This window comes from Citrus sinensis, chromosome 6 (assembly GCF_022201045.2).
Source record: "Citrus sinensis cultivar Valencia sweet orange chromosome 6, DVS_A1.0, whole genome shotgun sequence".
NCBI classification, from domain to species: Eukaryota; Viridiplantae; Streptophyta; class Magnoliopsida; order Sapindales; family Rutaceae; genus Citrus; species Citrus sinensis.
Genome location: NC_068561.1, coordinates 9,107,463 through 9,126,065, shown reverse-complemented (window position 1 = coordinate 9,126,065; position 18,603 = coordinate 9,107,463). Strand labels below are relative to the sequence as shown.

The following is an 18,603-nucleotide window of genomic DNA, read 5'->3' as shown; positions in this document are numbered from 1 at the left end:
AAAAATAACCCTTTTCTAAAAATTATCCCTTGAATAACCCTTTTTATAAGGGCAAAAACGCCATTTATAAATTTCATTAAAAAAAATAATATAAATTTCTAGTTTACTTACCTTCAAAACTTCTCCCAACAATAACAACTTGATCCCATGTGTTGCCTATGGCAGAACTAAGAAGAAGAAAAAGACTTTCTTCTTCTCTTTTTCTTTTCTTTTCTCTCTTTTCTCTCCATCTCTCTCTCTCTCTCTCTCTCTCTCTCTTCCTTTCTGTCTTTTTTTTTCAACTGATCTCTCTTTCCCTCTCTCTCTTATAATGTAAAAGACATCTTATTCTATTTATACTAGGGTAAAAAGGATCACTAAAAATTAAAAAGATTTAAATACCCTTGAGAGAATTGGGGTATTACATTGCATTATAGAGGCTGATCTTAAAAGACTAATTATGTTTTCAAAGGTTATTTTGACAATTTTCAATCCACTCAAATGGTGTGTTTTTTAACAGAAGGTTACAAAATGGTCTCGAACTGAAACTAAAGTCTTTTTGTAAACTTGGTTTAAAACCCGACATGTCATAAAAAGGAATAGACTTCTCTAATTATCTTTGGTGATGGTAACTTTGAGATAACTTCTAACTTTAGTTTTGACAACTTCAATTCTATTGCAGACATGACATGGCCCAAGACAATCCAAAAAAATGGTCATGAAATGACATTTTTCTCAATTTAAAACAAATCTTTTTTCTTTGCCCATTTCAAAAACTCTTTCCAAATTATCAAGACATTTATCATAAGAACTTCCAATACAGTTAAATCATCCATAAACAGCTCCAAATAATTTTTAACCATGTCGCTAAAAATAATTAGCATGCATGCATATCTAAAATGTTATAGGAGTATTACAGAGTCCAAAATTCTCCTGAATGCAAATGTTCTAAATGGGCATATGAATATAGGCTATAGGAATTTGATAAGTAACCATCAAGAAAGCAGTAGTAAGGGCTTGCTACTCTTTTGAGAATTTGGTCTAAAAATAAAAGAGAAAAATAGTCTTTTCTAGTGGCATCATTTAACTTTTTGTAGTCAATGCACATGCGCCAACTAGATAGGACTCATGTTGAGATTAACTTACATTTTCTATTTTTCAAAAAAAATATTTCAGATTTCTATGGTACTACTTGTGTTAGACTTACCCATTTACTAGTAGAGATAAAATCGATAATTCCTATATCTAATAGTTTAAGGACCTCATTCTTTGCCACTTCTTTCATATAAGGGTTTAGAATTAATGCCCTTAATATCTTTCAAGGTTCAACCAATTGCAGTCTTATTTAATTTTAGAATAGTCAGTGACTTACCTTCTTGGTCACTTGTAAGTTGAGAAGAGATTACCACTGAACAGGTTTGCTGATCTCTGAGATATGAATACTTTAATTCTTCTAGTAAGGGCTTCAATTCGAGCTTCGGTTCTTCCTCTGCCTTTGTCTCTTCGAGGTGCATCATGTCTTTAAAATTCAATTGACTAATGTTTTCTTTAGATGCATGCATAGAATCAAGTACAACGCATATTAGTTGTAGAATCAAGTACTATGCATAAGTTAGCATTATAACATTTTAATTCCTTACTTGATTCAAAAGAATCAGTAAAACTCACAACATTCTAATTCCTTACTTGATTCAAAAGAATTAGCAAAATAAATTTTCATAAAGTTTGTAAAATTCTCATCTTGAAAATAAGCATTAATGATTGGTTCAATGAGCTCAATATCTTTATTCTCACTATCTTCATCTTCTTGATCGCGAGCTTGTTTATACATATTGAACATATTAAGTTCCAATATCATGTTGCTGAAAGACGAATTCATCACTTCATTCCTATAATTAATCAAAGCATTAGTAGTGGCTAGAAATGGTCTGTGAGGTACAATTTTCTTAAATATAGTAGAATTTATTTTAAGCTAACAAGCTCCTTGACTTTATAATATTTAATTTTAAGAATGATTTCATAAGCAATGACATAAGAAAATGATGATGTAAGCGATGACATAAGTGATGATGTAAGAAGAAGTGTAGAGAAAGTTAAAGAATTCTATAATTTAGTAAGTTATTTATCAAGGTTAATCTCAACCATTGATCAAGAGTTATGGTGGCAAAATCCTAGCCATCCATTAGCTTTAAGAAATCCTATAAATACCCCCCACCACCTCTCATTTTCAATACAACCTAGAAATTGCATTCCCTTCTATTCTAAGTCATAATAACAAGAGTAGAAAACCCCTTAAGTTAGAAAGGTTTAGAGAAGTCAAGATCAAGAGGTAATTAACACTTCAACTGTAATGTAAGGACAAAATTATTTTTATACTTAAGTTCAGTTTTAACAATCCCTTTATATTATGATGGCTATTATAGTGTGATTAGTTATATTCTAAATCTTTATATGGTCGGCCCTGCCGCCTAATATATGATGTTATGGTCGGCTCTGCCGCCTAATATGTGATGTCATGGTCGGCTCTGCCGCCTAATATGTGATGCTATGGCCGGCTCTGCCACCTAATATGTGATACTTGTACTTAATTATCCTATGGTCAGCTATGCAGCCTATACTGAAAACTCTTGTTTTTAAATAATGTTGTGTGTTGATTTTGTTATGCATTGAGGAATTTCAAATTGGATGCATGCATATCATGGACTATACTATGAAGAAGACGTTTAGCCCCCAAAGCTAAGTTGAAAGAAATCTTTTGGGGACGGCGATACGTAACGCCCAAAAGATCAACTAATGAGGCCCAAGGGCATGGCATATTGTTTAAAGAGTAAAAGTGTCAGCCTTGTAGTGCAACATACCTAGGGCCCAAATAAAGTTGTTTTGTATTTTCTAAATTTATTTTAAGAGCTTAATATGGTCATCCATATGCATCATAATTTATACATGCATCAAAGTGTTATCTTACTAGGCATTAGTTCACTAAGTCCTTACATTGTAGGTAACGATGAGTAGGGCAAGCTGGCGCCAAGTCCTAACGAAGACGAAGTGCATATGGGCATAACTGACCTTGGGATTTTATGATGGGCTTAGCTTTGTGTTAATAAAAATAAGTATTTTGGATTTATGTAATAATTAAGTTTTTAAATAAACAAAAAAATCTCTATATGACTCTTACTTTTCTGTAACAAAGTGTTGTTCGATTATGCTAAACTTTTAGAATTCATTATTATTTTAAAAGTAACTGTGTTTTTGAGCATTTTTTTTTTAAGTAAACAATATAGTGGAGTGTTACATGGTCGACCTAATGTGATAAGATTTTGTTTGCGTTAATCAGCAATTGACTCAGTTTCCAAAATAATAAAATCTACAAGATATATGAATTTACCAACTCGAACTAATACATCTTCAAATATATGTTTTGGTACTTTACTCGACTTATTGGCAAGTAAAAGAGTAAAGTACCAAACTTTACTAATATTAAGTTATTGATATTAGTTATTGGTTGGTTTTAACTCACTAATATTAAGTTATTGATATATAGAATAAGGAAGCAGATTTACACTAACACCAAGATCTAGTAGAGTATGTTTCATTTTATGGTCCCCAATCATGCAAGAAATAATTAGATAGCCAAGATCCTGGTATTTCAAAGTATTATTAGTTGAGAGAATGGAACTTATCTATTCTGCTAGAAAAGCTTTCTTTTGCACTTTATGTTTTCTTTTTACCATGCACAAAACTTTTAAAAATTTAGTAAAAGATAGTACCTATTTAATGACGTCAACAAAGGAATGTTGACTTTCAATGTTTAAAAACTTTATAAATCTCAGCATTGTGCTTTGATTTCTTTAGCGTGATCAGTGCTTAAGGAAATAAGGGTAGAAAAAGATAGTTGGTTATTTCTTCATGAGTCAAAGGTTCATCAAACTCTTTCTGATTCTTTAAAATTGACTCTTTACTAATTTCACAAGGATAAAAAATGTGTTTCTCGACAACTTTACCACTGCGAAGGGTTATAACCGATTTGACTTAGCTCATGTTTTTGTTTCCCATATTAACAGCCATACTACCCAATAAAAAGCCTTAACTTTCAGCAAAAGATGTTAATTTAGATTGAATTGAATATAAGTCATAAAAGTGCATGTGAGAAATAATAGATAAAGAAGCACTAGATTTTAAAATGACTCTATAAAAAATCCTCCAAAATTTTCACAAATACTTCAGCATTAGCCCAGTTTATATTCTTTAGTGCACTTTTTTTTCCACTGTCATCTTCTGAAAAGCATATCATATAAGGTTCACCATCGTCTACCAACTTGTCAAAAGCTTTTTAAAATTTTAAAACACTTGTTAATATCAAGTAAGTAGAGTTCCACCTTGTAGGCACATCTAATGTCACTATATTCTTACTTTCAACTTTTTAATGCTCTCAACATTTCTTAAATTTTTGTAACCGTGAGGTTGAAGACCTTACATGTCGCATGGTATTGCAAATGCTAGCAATTGAATCATGCACATCCTTCATCCCATCAGCTACAATTAAGTTAAAAATATGAGCACAACATCTTATATGTATAAATTCCCCCATCTAACACAAAGCCATCACCATTCCAATTTTTTAGTTTCTCTTTAACATAATTTATAGCCACATCATTTGAAGTTGCATTCTCAACCATGATTTTTAAGATCCTCTAAATACGCCTCTCTAGTAAACAACTCTTAATCAACTTCCTTATTGTCTCTCCTTTATGGTTGAGAAATGTAGAAAAACTCAATATTCTCTTGTGTAACTTCCGCTCATAATCAATAAAATGGGTTGTGATCATTATATAATCGATATTTTGAATAAAAGTCCAACGATCAGTGGTTATTCAAATTCTTTGGGCACTTTCAATAAACAGCCTTTTCAAATTGAGTTTCTCATCTAAGTAAAGCTGATAAATATCCTTGGCAATTGTTCTTCTAGAAGGAGAAGTAAATTTTGGACAAGTAACATTACAAAAATATCGAAACCCTTCATTCTCAAGAGCTAAAAAAAATCTCATCAAGAATTACAATCGTAGCACATGCTTTTCTACATTCTTCTTTACTAAATCCCACGGCTGCTAGACTACTAGGAGCACATATATTGGTTATTTTGCATTCTCCAAAACCTTTTACTTTAATCCTCTCCTGCCACAATATTATTATATTTTGGACATCTTAATTTTAAATGATTAAGCATATTTTTAGTCCCAAATCTTGATTCAGAAGAATAATATTTGTCACAATAATTACACTTACATTTGTTACCTCCGTCATACTTGATAAAATGTTCCCACACATTTGATGGTGATCTCGTAGGTTTTTGCTTTTTACGCTCATCATTAGGATTTTTAGTTGTAGGAACATTAGCATCATTCAGTTGCAAAGTCGAATCATTATCCATCTATAAAAAACAAATACAATAAATGAATATATATTGTTAACAGTAAAAACAATATATTTTTAAATTAAGAATCCTTTTTATAATCTTTTCATGGCTTGTCTTCTTATAGTTGTTAGTTCCAACTTCTAATATTCTACATCCAAAACATGCATGTTCATAAAATAAAAAAAAGAATGGTTTCATGGTTTGTTTTCTTATAGCGGTCAGTTCTAACTTCTAATATTCTACATCAAAAACATTCATGTTCATAAAATAAAAAAGAATATAGAATGAACATATTAGAGAAAATACTTATTTGTCTGAGAATCAAGATTTGAGAATTGACAGACTAATTTTAGATTTAGAATTGGAGTTTAAAGCAATAAATACAATAATGGAATTGTCTCTTTTATAACAAAATAAAAAGAGGATAAAAAATAGATTATCCACTTAGGTCTTTAGGGTTTTGCAATTGAAAATTATCCTATTATTATTATTATTATTATTATTTATTTATTTATTTATTTGGGTTGGGTTGGATTTGATGGATTCATCATAATTAACCCAACCCAACCCAACTCAATTATTAATTGGGTTAAAAAAATTGACCTAATTTAACCCATAAAAACCCACTCAATCCATCAAAATTTAATTAGGTTGGATTGGGTTAGGTGGAGTCGATTGGGTTGGGAGGGGTTTGCCCACCCCTACTTGAAGGTCATGGTCTTCCCTAAGGTTGTACATGCCTCTACCAGATAGAGATGATTGAGATTTATTTGATGACTCATAAGAACTGAATGTGTCCCAGTGTTGTGCATTCTCTACTATATAGTCAAGATAATCCAATACACCTTCAGAATTTTTGTCTTTAAACTCACCATTACACATCATTTCAACAACTTGTCTACTTTGGGATGTTAATCCCTCAAGAAATAAGACACTAACGTCCATGTTTCAAAACTATGATGTGGGCAATTGTTAAGTAACTGCTTGTATCTATCCCAACACTAGTAAAGAGTTTTTCCTAACTTTTGAGTGAAAGTGGTGATTTGGCTTGTGAAAGAATTTGTTATGTAGGGTGGAAAGAATTTTTCTAAAAACTGTGTTCCTATTTCATTTCAAGTTCTGATAGATTCTGATTTAGGATTTTATAACCATGTTTTAGCTTTTTCCTTTAGTGAGAAAGGAAAAACTTAAGCTGATTATGGTCATGCTCCAATTTCGATCAATGCAAGTGTTACAAACTTCCTGATATTCTCTCAAATGCAGGTATGGATTTTCAAACTCAAAACCATAAAAAAGTAGGTAGGATTCGAATGATACAGTTTTGAAATTAAAAGTGATGCATCAGGAGGAAAAACTATATATATGATGGTGCTCCTCATCTAGTAGGATGCATGAAATCTCTAAGTGTCTAGGCTATTTATGAAGATTTTGTAGGGTTAGATATCTCTGTGCTCCGAAAAGTTATCAACTTTGATGTTGGCCATTTCTAAAGGTGGTGAAAGTGATTTCATAGCTAATCTATCATTTTCTATACGAAACCAAGGTCGCATACAATGCTGAAGATGTGTGTGTCTGTGTGTCAAATTAAGCAAAGAAAATGATGCACAAATAAATGAGTAATGCATGGAACATTAAATGAAAATTGTAAAAATAAACTAACGAAAAATTAAATAAGTAACAGAAATGTACAAGAATTTAAAAAATGCAAAATAAAATTAATAAACTACAATGAAAATAGCTTAATAAGCGGTTAAACTAGCCATATAAACAAATTAATTAAACCAAGCATAATAACACATGAACAAAATTATGAAAGTAGGCAGAATTATAGAACCAACTATATAAATTAATGATACAATAATAAAGCATAAATATAAAACAAAAATATTAAATGCAAAAGAGAAAAAAATAAAACTGAAATTATAGGGAAAGAGTAAAGAAAGAAACACTTACCTCAAGATGTGAAACTCCTCTTTTTTCTCAACTTTTAAGAATTACCAACCAATTAGATAATTAATTTAAATTTTGGGCCTTAATGATAATTTTAAAAGTCCAGGTTCATTTAGTCCTCAAGTCAAAAGTCTAAAGAATAAGTAATAATCCAAAGATCCAAGTCACAATTCAGTTTAGGGACTGATCTGCAAGAGTTTGTGAGTCAAAATGAAAATTTTCACAAGTCTATGGTTAATACTTGAATTTCAAGAGAAAAAAATGGGGCTAACTAAATTTTTATGAAATAAAATAATATAAAATTATGAAATCTAAACAAAGGAGTGACGGAGAGAGAAATAATAAATGAGAAAAGAAAATAACAAAAAAAAGAATGAAATTGACACCAAATTCAAAAAATTCTCTGGCAGCGGTGCCAAAAACTCAATAGATATAAAATCGTTGATTGCTTCTAAGTATAAGAGTATTTAATTATAATATAAATTATAATATAAGCTAATAAGTCTGGGGTCGAACTACAAAAAATCTTAAAATCTAGTAGTCAAATATTAAATAAAATTGGTTTGCAGAAAAAGAAATTATTTGTTTAACAAGTGCTAAGGTTACGAGATCTTCTCTTGAATGCATTTAAATTATGGTCATAATATTCTCTCTTAATTATGTTTTTACTAATTTAATTATTAATAGACTTAATTATTAATTAACCACTTATGGATAAATATGGGGATAATTAAAGTAAATAATGTGACACGGTCATATAACTGAGTCAGAATTATACCTCAATACCATATGGATCCAAAGTAGATGTAGATTTACATATTAAAATAAATTAGAAAATAACTGATGAAAAATATAACTTGTAAAAATATAATCAAAATAATTAACTATAGACTTATTTGAGAAAATAATCAATTTCATAATTTGAATATTTGAGCTTCAGCTTTCACCTTAACTAAAAAAATTAGCCACTTATTTTGACCTCATTTTATTTTACAAACTTCTAAAATATATTACAAAAAAATTAAATACGAAAGAAAAGAGAAGAAATTATTGTTTAAACTTTTGTCTTCCGTTCCTCCTCTCCAATTCTTTCCCCTCAGCCCCCCACTATTTTTCACCTCCTCCCTTTTAATAGGTAGCCACTGGCTTCTTCTGTTCTTATTTTTTATTACTTTTTTATTATAAAGAAAAAAATGATAGTCAAAAGTGATGGTTACCACTTGACTATCACTCTATTATTTCTCAATAATGCATCCCACTTCTAGCACCATTTTTTTTAATCAATTCAATCCATTTTCGTTATCTCCTGCTTTCAGATCTGATTTCTTCTTATTCTTGAAATGTATCTATAATATAAAATTATGATAACATTAACATACTACAATTTAGTTTAACATAAAATTATAGTAGGGGAATACTAAGATAATTTATGAGTTATGAGCACATTAATCAACATTATAAGTAAAAAATAATAATTTCAATTTTTATTAAATATACATTTTTTGGTGTTAATCATATCACAACATACCAAATTTTCTGTGCATTCAGATATTTACACGAGTTGTGAGATAAATTTGGAGGAAGTTAAAAAAATTTATGGCTAAGAAAAAAATCAAATGTGCAAAGGGAAAGAAAAAATATAGGTGGAAAAAGGATTGGAGTGGAGCACAAGGAGAGAGAAAATATTAAAAATTCTTTTATGTGTTTTGTACTAAATTTTATATTTTTTTCAGCACATGTAGGATTATTCTGCTTTAATTTCGTTCTACAGGCTGATAGGTAGTGAGATTCTAGGTAGCAAGCTATCTCTAACAATTAGCATGGCAGCCACAACAATGTTGCAAACTTTGCATGGCTAGCCTAATTAGCTTGTGTAGGGAAGGGCTTTATTAAATAGTAGTTATTGTGTTGTTATAGTATGGAAACTTCGTTGGGATGATGCATGAAAAAAAAAAAAATTAAAAAAAAAAAAAGGTAAGATGGAAATTTCTGAGGGAGTTTTTGAAGTGTTGTTTCCATTTCTTTCTTGTACCAGTTACTGGTCTATTGTCTTGACACAGAACTGTAATTTTGTCGGAAAAAGAACATATATAGTTTCAGAAACATAAATGACAATGCGCTAAAATTGTTTGACCATTATCATTTGGACCATTGCAAATAATCCTGTTATTCAGCTGAATGCTAATGTGGAATAAGTGGAATATGAGACTGTCAAGGGTCAAGACAACTTGACTTTACCATTTCTTTTGAGCTGCCATGATCATAACTTCAAGGTCAGAAAGCTTTAAAATAATGCTTTCCAAAGAAATATTGTACTAATAAATGAATCCATATAGAAGACATAATGTCGTATCATATAATGAACCAGAAGGTGCTATATTTCACTAACACTAGAAAAGAAACAGAACAAAGTAACAGAATATTATTTGACAAATAACAAACAATTTTTTTATGTAAATAGTGGAAAGTCATGTATCCCCAACTTATACTCCTTTTGCAATCACCCACATCTAGCTGTTACGAGTTTTAGAGATCATATCATCGAAGAGGTAAGTCACGCACAATACTTTAGAATCAATCAACTGTCAGTTGATTCTCTCTTCATACCATTCACAAGATGCTACAATATGAATTGGGATTCTCGTCGCTGAACATTTGGTCAATCCCATTGGAGTATTTCAGTGGGGAGTAATAATCATATTCATTATTCACTTTCCTCCCATCATAATTCAGGTATGTCTTTGGATTCTCATTCCTCATAACACCACCATCCTTGTCCCTTCTGTGTTGTTTTGTGTCTCTGCCACCAGCTTTATCTTTCTCATCATTGAAGACGTAATCTTTGCCTTTCTCTCTGCCTCCATCTTTATACTTGTCATCACTTGTGGCACTGCCTGTTGACTTTGCATCAGTTGGTGTGGTGCCTTTGTCTTTCCTATCAACTGTTGCGTTGCCTTTGGTTTTCTCATCAACTGCATCTATGCCTTCATTTTTCTTATAAACCATGGAGGGACCTTCAAATTTCTCATAAACTGTGATAGCACCTCTGTATTTCTTATCAATTGTGGCATTGTTTCCATCGTCTTTCTTGTTGGTGGCTTTATCATCTCTGTCTTTCTTCCGGGTGGTGCCAGCATCCTTTTCTTTCTTGTAGGCAGCGCCATCATCTTTCTTGGTCGGAATCACAACCTCAGCAGGAAAAATGATTACAACATCCTTCTTTAGTTCATCTTTGATGTAAGATCTAACTTCTGTTATGTCCACTGTGCCTTTTACTTTTACTAAATCCTCTTGTACATCCATGTTCACTGTCTCCAATCCTGTACTCGAAATATAGTTAATCAGATGTCTAATATGCCACTTTCCCTTTAAGTAATTCATTGAGTCAATCCTTTGCTCTATCATGAAAAGGTTGAGCAATACCAATTATAAATCATAGATTCTATTATAGTTTCATTTGCACCTCACCCTTGATTTTCATGATCTTTCTGAGCTTCTGGTTGCAAGAATCGCAGCACAGTTTGATCTTCAAGACATATGTGCCCTGAACCACAGGTTAGAAGTCATAATTAGTCATAAAATTGTTATCTAATCAAACAACGCCTTGATGTTACTTAAAATGCATATAATCATACATCCGAAGTCATCAACTACATATTGGACAATAATAGATAGCAAAACAATAACAATTAACCAAATATGGGTACCTCTTCAGTTTGCTTGCTGCCTATATCATTCCTGTGTATCTTCTTCTTCCTCTTCAATTTTTCTTCAGAAATTTGGTTGTCAACTCTTTTTGCTGCCATCTGAGTTAAAGGGAAAATGAGCTCTACTTTCTTCTTTGTTTCCTTCTCCACCAGCTCTTGAATCTTCCAAGGGTCTACCATCCCGGTGACCTCTAGTTTGATGGAGTTACTGTCACCCTTTACTCTCTTTACACCTGCATCGGCCATCGGCCGTTTTCTAATTATTAGTAAATCATCAATAGAGCTCAAGAGTCACCCCATTCAAGGGAAGACAACTGTAAGTGCCAAAAAATATTGATAAATAAATGGATGTGTGCAGTAAACATAGATAAAGAAATCTCCTAAAGCAAAAGCGTGGGAGTCACGCTGATAGCTAAATAATTGGGAAATACCAGATTAAATTAAAAAAGAAAAAGAAAGATTGAGATTACATCTAGAATGATCTAGTCTTTCCTAGCTGAAAATTCATATAAATAGAAATATTGAATTACTTAAAAGGGATGGAGATATAGATTCTCGAGGCAGAATGAACATATTCTCTATCATAAAGAGAGAAAACATTCTCCTATCTAAAGCTCCTTGATTTGCTTGAATTTTTTAAAGAACCAAATGTTGACTTGAGCAGGTACCAAAGCGTAGCTAGAAGCTTTGGAAATTTGGAAGCTTGAAAATGGACTTAATCGTCTTTTCTAGTTATTGAAGGAAATTTGCTCCTTCAACAAGAAACATTAAAAAACCCTAATTAAAATTGAAAGCTTTTAAAATTGAATTCATAACAAAACTCACAATTTATTGCAACCTAATTATGCATTAAGGGCATACATAATGCATTACTGAGATCAGCAGTCAATACATTCTAGTGTTTCTTCCAAATCAATTTCATCAAATTGTGGAGATTGATGGATAGCCTAACGTTTATGTATATAACTTGCTAGTCTACATCACATTAAGTAAATTATGTTCTTTTTCCCTTAATCACTTATTATGTTTAATGATGTGTCCTTTACCTTCAATTTGCTTAACAAACAGCTCCACTCCATTGACATAGCTATAGCCATGAACAATCAAGATGAAAGTGACCAATTGGTCAGCTCCTTTGTTGCTGATGGCTTTCTGCCACAATATAGAAGGAACTTTCAGAGAAAAGCAAGCAAAGTATCCTCTATTCAGCTTAACAAAAAAAAGAAGGGTCCCCAAAACAGTCTTGATGAAAACTGCCCATTAATTGGTGAAAATTTTGATATCCAAAATCACTACAAGTAGAATGAAATCTCACAGTTGACTTGACCTAAATCAGGAATTTAACAGAAAAACCCACAAATGAATTATAGTTTTTGCTTTCTGGGTATTTTTTTTTTTTCTTGAATCGTTAACAGTAGAATAAAGAAAAGAAACTAATGATCCTTACGTTAATCACCTGAGCTGAGTTACTGTTTGTGACTGAGTCAGAGGGCGAGTCCAGCTCCAGCGCTTCTTCAGCAACGACTCTGTTCAAGACAGAGTCAAGTATTTCTGAATATACTCCTTTGCAGAGTAACACCATTTTTGCCGTGGAGCTGACTGCTAGTGATTTTGATTTGATAGTCTATCAAAAATGAAAATGTTTTTCTTCTTGCAACTGAATTAAGAAATTGCCGGGAAGTCTTACATGCAAAATATTTATTTAACCTGCCTGGAAACTTAATAGAAATTCCTAAGAAGATGCATTTATCATCATGGACGGGACGTTTATTTTTTTTTTTGGGCGTTGACGCTCTTATTTATTTATTTAGAATTTTTTTAGGACTATTCCAATCTTACTCTCCAAGTAAATAACAGAGACGAGAAGAGCCGGTCGTTATAGTAATTTGCAATAGTTGACGTCACATTTATGACGTCATCTCCAAGCAAACAAAAGATAGTGAAATGTTATGAGTCGTAATTGCTTACTAATTTAATTTGATTTATGTTGATCAACATTGCTCCGCTTTTTTAAATAATTACTGTTATTTTATCAACCACCATCTACGTCATAAATCCCACCTAAAACTTTTTTCAAATACAAAAGTTCAGTATCTTCCTTCGAATTCATTAATTAGGCAGGAGAATTCATTTGTACAGAATAAGAAAGAGCAAATTAATCTTCATAAATTCCAAAAATTCATCATAAATGTGAAACATTTATCGAAATCAAAATGTGAGAGAGATAAAAAAGATGCAAGGTCATTTGTCTGCTTGTGTAGTGGCAATGCTGTTGGAAAAGAAACTCACACAAATAGTTGCAAATTAAGTGAAAATAAAATTTTTTTCCTCTTTATGTAATTAAAATAAGACCACAAATAAATATGTAGAAAATAATCTAACACAATCCAAAATAATAAACCAACAATAAAAGACAGATTTTTACTTCAAAAATCCAAAGTTGGAAAAACTAGGGGACCGTAGTTCGATATATTCTTCTACTATATTAATAGGATTACAGAAAAAAAAAATTCTGTAGATAACACTAGATACTAACAACATCAAGAATCTCAATAATTTTCACTTACAGTAACAACCTAATAACTATATTTCTAATAAGTAGTATTTTAAATAATAGCCAACAAGATAATAAAACAAAAATCAAGACTGTAAGAATTGTAGAGGGCGATGTCAGGAACTTGTTGGGGAAAAATCAAGTTTTTAAATTTTTTATAAAACCTTTTGAAGATCGCTCTCATATAATATATAAGAATTTGTAATCTAAAAATCGTACCTTCAAAATCCGATTTGGTTTTTTCCGTTGAAGTGATTTAGGCTCCTAGATCACGATCCGCCACCACCACTCCTTTTGGATCACGATCCGTCACCACCACGCTTATTAGATCACGAACTGTCACCAATGATCTTCCAGGTTATGACTCAGGTTCGATCTGCACTTGACGTGTGGGTGCCTTTATCACTACCAAAGCAACTAGCACGAGAAAATTTTTCTCTCAACCATAGAGAGAAAAATCTTTTTCTCTAATCTGTATAAAGTGGCTTCTTTACTTTTCTTTAGAGAAAATAAGCCTCTTATATATCCCTTTAGTGAAAACCCTAGGCTCCAAATAATGCCCATAATAAAACTCACGTTACTTTTCATTTAATAGGGGACCCACTATGTAAAATAATATAAGGCCCCTTACACATAAGTTAATTAAATAGAGTCTCCCACTAAATGATATATTTAGGCTTTTGACTCAAATAGCTAGTTATCTTGCTTATTAGTCCAGTAGTGGTGCAGTCAACTAAATGAGCTAACCCGAGGATCATTTGGGAACATACAATAGTGGCTATAACAATTAGGCCTGTAATTAAACTAGCCTAATTATTTAATTCCAAATCTACTCCACTAAAATATTGGAATTGACCTCCATAATCGTATGCTCGAATAATAATTTGTTCCAAGCCACATTGATTTCTTTACTGCACAATCCTTTGTACCACATCATTAATTAAATCGATATCTCAACTGTCCAATCAATTTAATTACATCTTGTTCCTTGATACTTATTAGTTTTCTCTAATGATCATTTTCAACATACTAAATATGTTGACATACTCTGGCCAGAGAATTCTATGATCAAGTGCCGAAAACCCATCAAGAGATGTGTTGTACAAATTCTATATTGTTAATCCATAACTCCAATACTCATAATTGCTCTCACCAAGATACCGGGTAATCTTGACCACAAGTATGTGTCGTGCCCATTGGTAACTCAAATGGAATAACAATTACAATCATGAAATCATAATTAACTCAAGATTAAGATTACAGTAAAATCAATGCCTATGAGATTTAATAAGTTTGACAGTTATTACAAAGTTAATTAAATCTCATATGTGATCCTGCTCAATGTAATCGTACTACATCAATAAATTCATACATGATTAAGATAAATCATTCAATGAATTTATTACAGTCTATACCTAAATAAAGTGCCCAACTTTATTTATCAACTGCGAACTAAATTTATTTAATCATAAGATAACTTGTATTTATGTCTTCTGTGAATCCACATGGTGATCACATAAATACATATAATATGATTAAATAGACTTTAATACAAATATTAATGCAATTAAGATATTTGAATAAAATACCTCATTAATTTTATTAATCAGAAAAAATGTTTATTACAATTAAATAAACACATATGCTTTTAAAGAGCATATTTTCCCAACAATCTCCCACTAGCTCTCAAAGCATATTTGGCATATTGTTCATGCTCTAGGGCTCTAAGTGCAGGTTATAAAGGTTTCCCACTAATGGCCATTGTAATAAAATCTGCCATTTAGCATCTAATGCCATTTGGGGTACTGTCATATAACCTTTCTACACTATTCCCTTATAAGATGATACTTCCTATCAATATGTTTTGTTTCTTGTGGTTCCTTAGATTGAGCTACCGCACCACCATTATCACAAAATAGTTTAAGGGGTGCAGTTACAACAGGTACCACCTCAAGATTTCGTAGGAACTTGCGGAGCCATACAGCTTCTTTTGCAGCTTCGGATACAGCCACATATTCAGCTTCAGTTGTGGAGTCTGCGATACAAGATTGTTTCACACTCCTCCAACTAATAGCTCCACTTCCCAATGTAAACACATAGCCGAAAGTTGATTTTTTTGGAATCCTTATTTGACATAAAGTCAGAATCAGTATAACCCACTGGAATGAGTTCATCACCAGAATACACAAGCATATAATTTTTAGTTCTTTTCAGATACTTCATTATATGCTTGACTACAGTCCAGTATTGAGGTCCAGGATTAAATTGATATCTGCTAACCATCCCTACCGCAAAACGGATGTCTGGCCTAGTGCAAAGCATGGCATACATGAGACTTCCCACAGCTTCTGCATATGAAACTCGTCTCATTCTCTCTATCTCTTCAGATGTTTTAGGTGATTGATCCTTATAGAATGTAATTCCATGTCTGAATGGTAATAAACCAGTCTTGGAATTTTCCATGTTAAATCTAGCCAATATCTTATCGATATAGACCGCTTGAGACAAGGCTAAAGTTTTATTCTTCCGGTCTCGTAGTAACTTGATACCAAGAATATAACTTGTCTCTCCCAGGTCTTTCATATCAAATTATTTTGCTAACCAAATCTTTATTGTAGTCAATACTCCTATATCGTTTCTAATAAGGAGAATATTGTCTACACAAAGAACTAGGAAGGCTACAAATTTTCCCTGAATTTTCTTGTACACACATGGTTCATCAATGTTTTGAATGAATCCAAGCGATTTAATTGCTTGATCAAATCTGATGTTCCATGACCGGGATGCTTGCTTCAATCCATAAATGGATCTCTGCAACTTACATACCATGTGTTCTTGGCCTTTTTGTATAAATCCATCTGGTTGCTGTATGTAGATGTTTTCTTCAAGATGCCTGTTAAGAAAGGCAGTCTTGACATCCATTTGCCAAATTTCATAATCTAGCACTGCAGCAATGGAGAGCAGAATCCTGATGGATTTAAGCATAGCAACCGGAGAAAAGATTTCCTCATAATCGATTTCTTCTTTCTGAGTAAACCCTTCGGCTACTAATCTTACTTTAAATGTTTTCACCCTTCCGTCTACTCCTCTTTTTCTCTTGTAGATCCACTTGCACCCTATAGGTTTTACCCCATTTGGTGCCTCTACAAGTTCCCAGACTTTATTGGAATACATAGATTCCATTTCTTAATTCATGGCCTTTTTCCAAAATTCAACATCTCTATCTATTAGAGCTTCGTTGTAACTAGTGAGATCTTGTACATGTTCATCTAAGATAGCCATATAGGTTTCTCCCAAAAGCATGTATCTCGCAGGTAACCTAGTTACCCTCCCACTACGACGAGGTTCTAAAAGTGATGGTTGTTCAAGGATAATCCTGTGCTGATCAGCTAGTTGTTACTGTTCTTCCTGTTCTATAACAGGTGTTGAAAACTGAGCATCAACTTGATCTCTTTTATTTCTCTAGTTTTACCTTACTCTTAGGTTATAAGTCATTATATAGTCTTCCTCAAAGAAAGTAAAGAATATTTCTATAAATACATTCCTATCTTGAGGACTATAATTCAGACTTTCCCTTATTCCTTTAAGATACCTAAAACATGCAAGCTTCTGAACACGAATCCATCTTCTCTATCTCTGATTCTAGTAGAAATATTAGTAAACTCCAAATACGAATGTGTCTCAAACCATGTTTGTGACTTTTTCATAATTTCTTGGAGTAGTAGACACCGAGATAGATGAAACTAAGTTCAATAAACTTTATAGTTTTAAATACTAGTATCTGGAATAAAAAAGGTAAATGATAAACCACTTAGTATATATCTTGTCTTATCCAAAAGAATCTTGTTTCTCCATTTGATTACACTATTGTATCATAGTGTTCATTGGCAACCAAATAGTTATTGAATTCTCCATAGAGATATTCTTTGTTTCGATCATATCGAAGTTCTTTTATGCTCCTGTCTAATTGCTTCTGTCTTATCCACGTACTCTTTTGAATTTCAAAAGCAATGGAATCATGACGCATTTAGACAAACATAAATAAAATGAATATTCATCAACAAGATTGATAAAATACTCATAACCTCTTATAACATGTAAACTGATTGGTCCTTATACATTTGTATGCGCTAAATCATCAAATACAATGTTATGCTTTTAGCTCAAAAAGAGCATCCTTGTCATATTACTTTTCTAAATAAGATTTATAAAGTTACAATGATCAATCTTAATAGGCCAACAAGTCTATCATTAATCATTTTCTTAAAATCTTATTATAGTTTATATGACTTAAGCATAAATATCTGAGGTGATTTTTGGTTAGAAGAAACATTTCTTTTCTTAGATAAATGCATATACTTTTATCATTATATCTTACTTTGAATAAATCAATGTACTTCTATGATATAAATTGTCTTTATAAATAACCAAAATAAGTAATAAACAGAGGATCCAAAAATAACAGTGCACTCCTGTTTATTAAAACAAGCCACCGAAATTAAATTCCTCTTTTGAAAAATAAAGACAAATATCAAAACTAAAGTCTTGTAAAATTGATCTAGTCTTTCAATTGATATAAACTAGCATGTCCTCAACTGCTGTTTGAAGCTTTCTTCACTTAATCTCTTGGTTTCCTGAAAACCAAATAAATGAATTACAAATAAGATTAGTTATCTCAGAATTCATTATTGTATGAATCAATAGAAATCTGAACTAATTAGGAAGCTTAAAGATTTCCTATACCTGATTTTAATAATCTTAGGACAATCTTTCTTCCAGTGACCCTTCTGTCCACATTTTTAATACTTGCCTTTTGGCTTGCCACTTCTTTTAGTGGATAGTTTGTCGATCCCAACTCTTGCTTGCTCATTCTTGTCTTTCGACTTAGGCCTTGAAGAAAATCCTTTTTCAGGAAGTTTTCAGCTATGATAAAATTCTTCTATAGCATGTAGTTCGTGTGTTAATTCAATTAAGGTCATATCTTTATTGTTTAAGATATA

General features: G+C 31.8%; 1 protein-coding gene across 2 annotated transcripts; it reads right to left on the bottom strand.

The window, feature by feature from the left end:
* Positions 1-9,652: 9,652 nt before the first annotated feature.
* LOC102608991 (heavy metal-associated isoprenylated plant protein 5-like) lies at positions 9,653-12,837 on the bottom strand. 2 transcript variants are annotated; one of them, XM_006494354.4, is made up of 5 exons: positions 12,497-12,837; positions 12,096-12,201; positions 11,050-11,282; positions 10,811-10,886; positions 9,653-10,662 (listed from the first exon to the last, which is right to left on the bottom strand). In XM_006494354.4, exons 1-5 carry the CDS (start codon positions 12,629-12,631, stop codon positions 9,953-9,955), a joined length of 1,260 nt encoding a protein of 419 aa, XP_006494417.1. In that variant the 5' UTR covers positions 12,632-12,837; the 3' UTR covers positions 9,653-9,952. The 2 variants fall into 2 exon arrangements, with proteins under 2 accessions (XP_006494417.1, XP_006494418.1); XM_006494355.4 differs by having other exon boundaries at positions 12,506-12,837.
* Positions 12,838-18,603: the final 5,766 nt, after the last annotated feature.

Bases quoted from the DNA above. Each gene is read 5' to 3' on its own strand.
- LOC102608991 (XM_006494354.4), bottom strand. From the start codon at position 12,631: ATGGTGTTACTCTGCAAAGGAGTATATTCAGAAATACTTGACTCTGTC. The intron at 11,283-12,095 runs GTAAAGGACACA...TGGCCGATGCAG, and splicing joins GTTTGTTAAGCAAATTGAAG to GTGTAAAGAGAGTAAAGGGT. The intron at 10,663-10,810 runs GTGAGGTGCAAA...TTTCGAGTACAG, and splicing joins AAAGATCATGAAAATCAAGG to GATTGGAGACAGTGAACATG.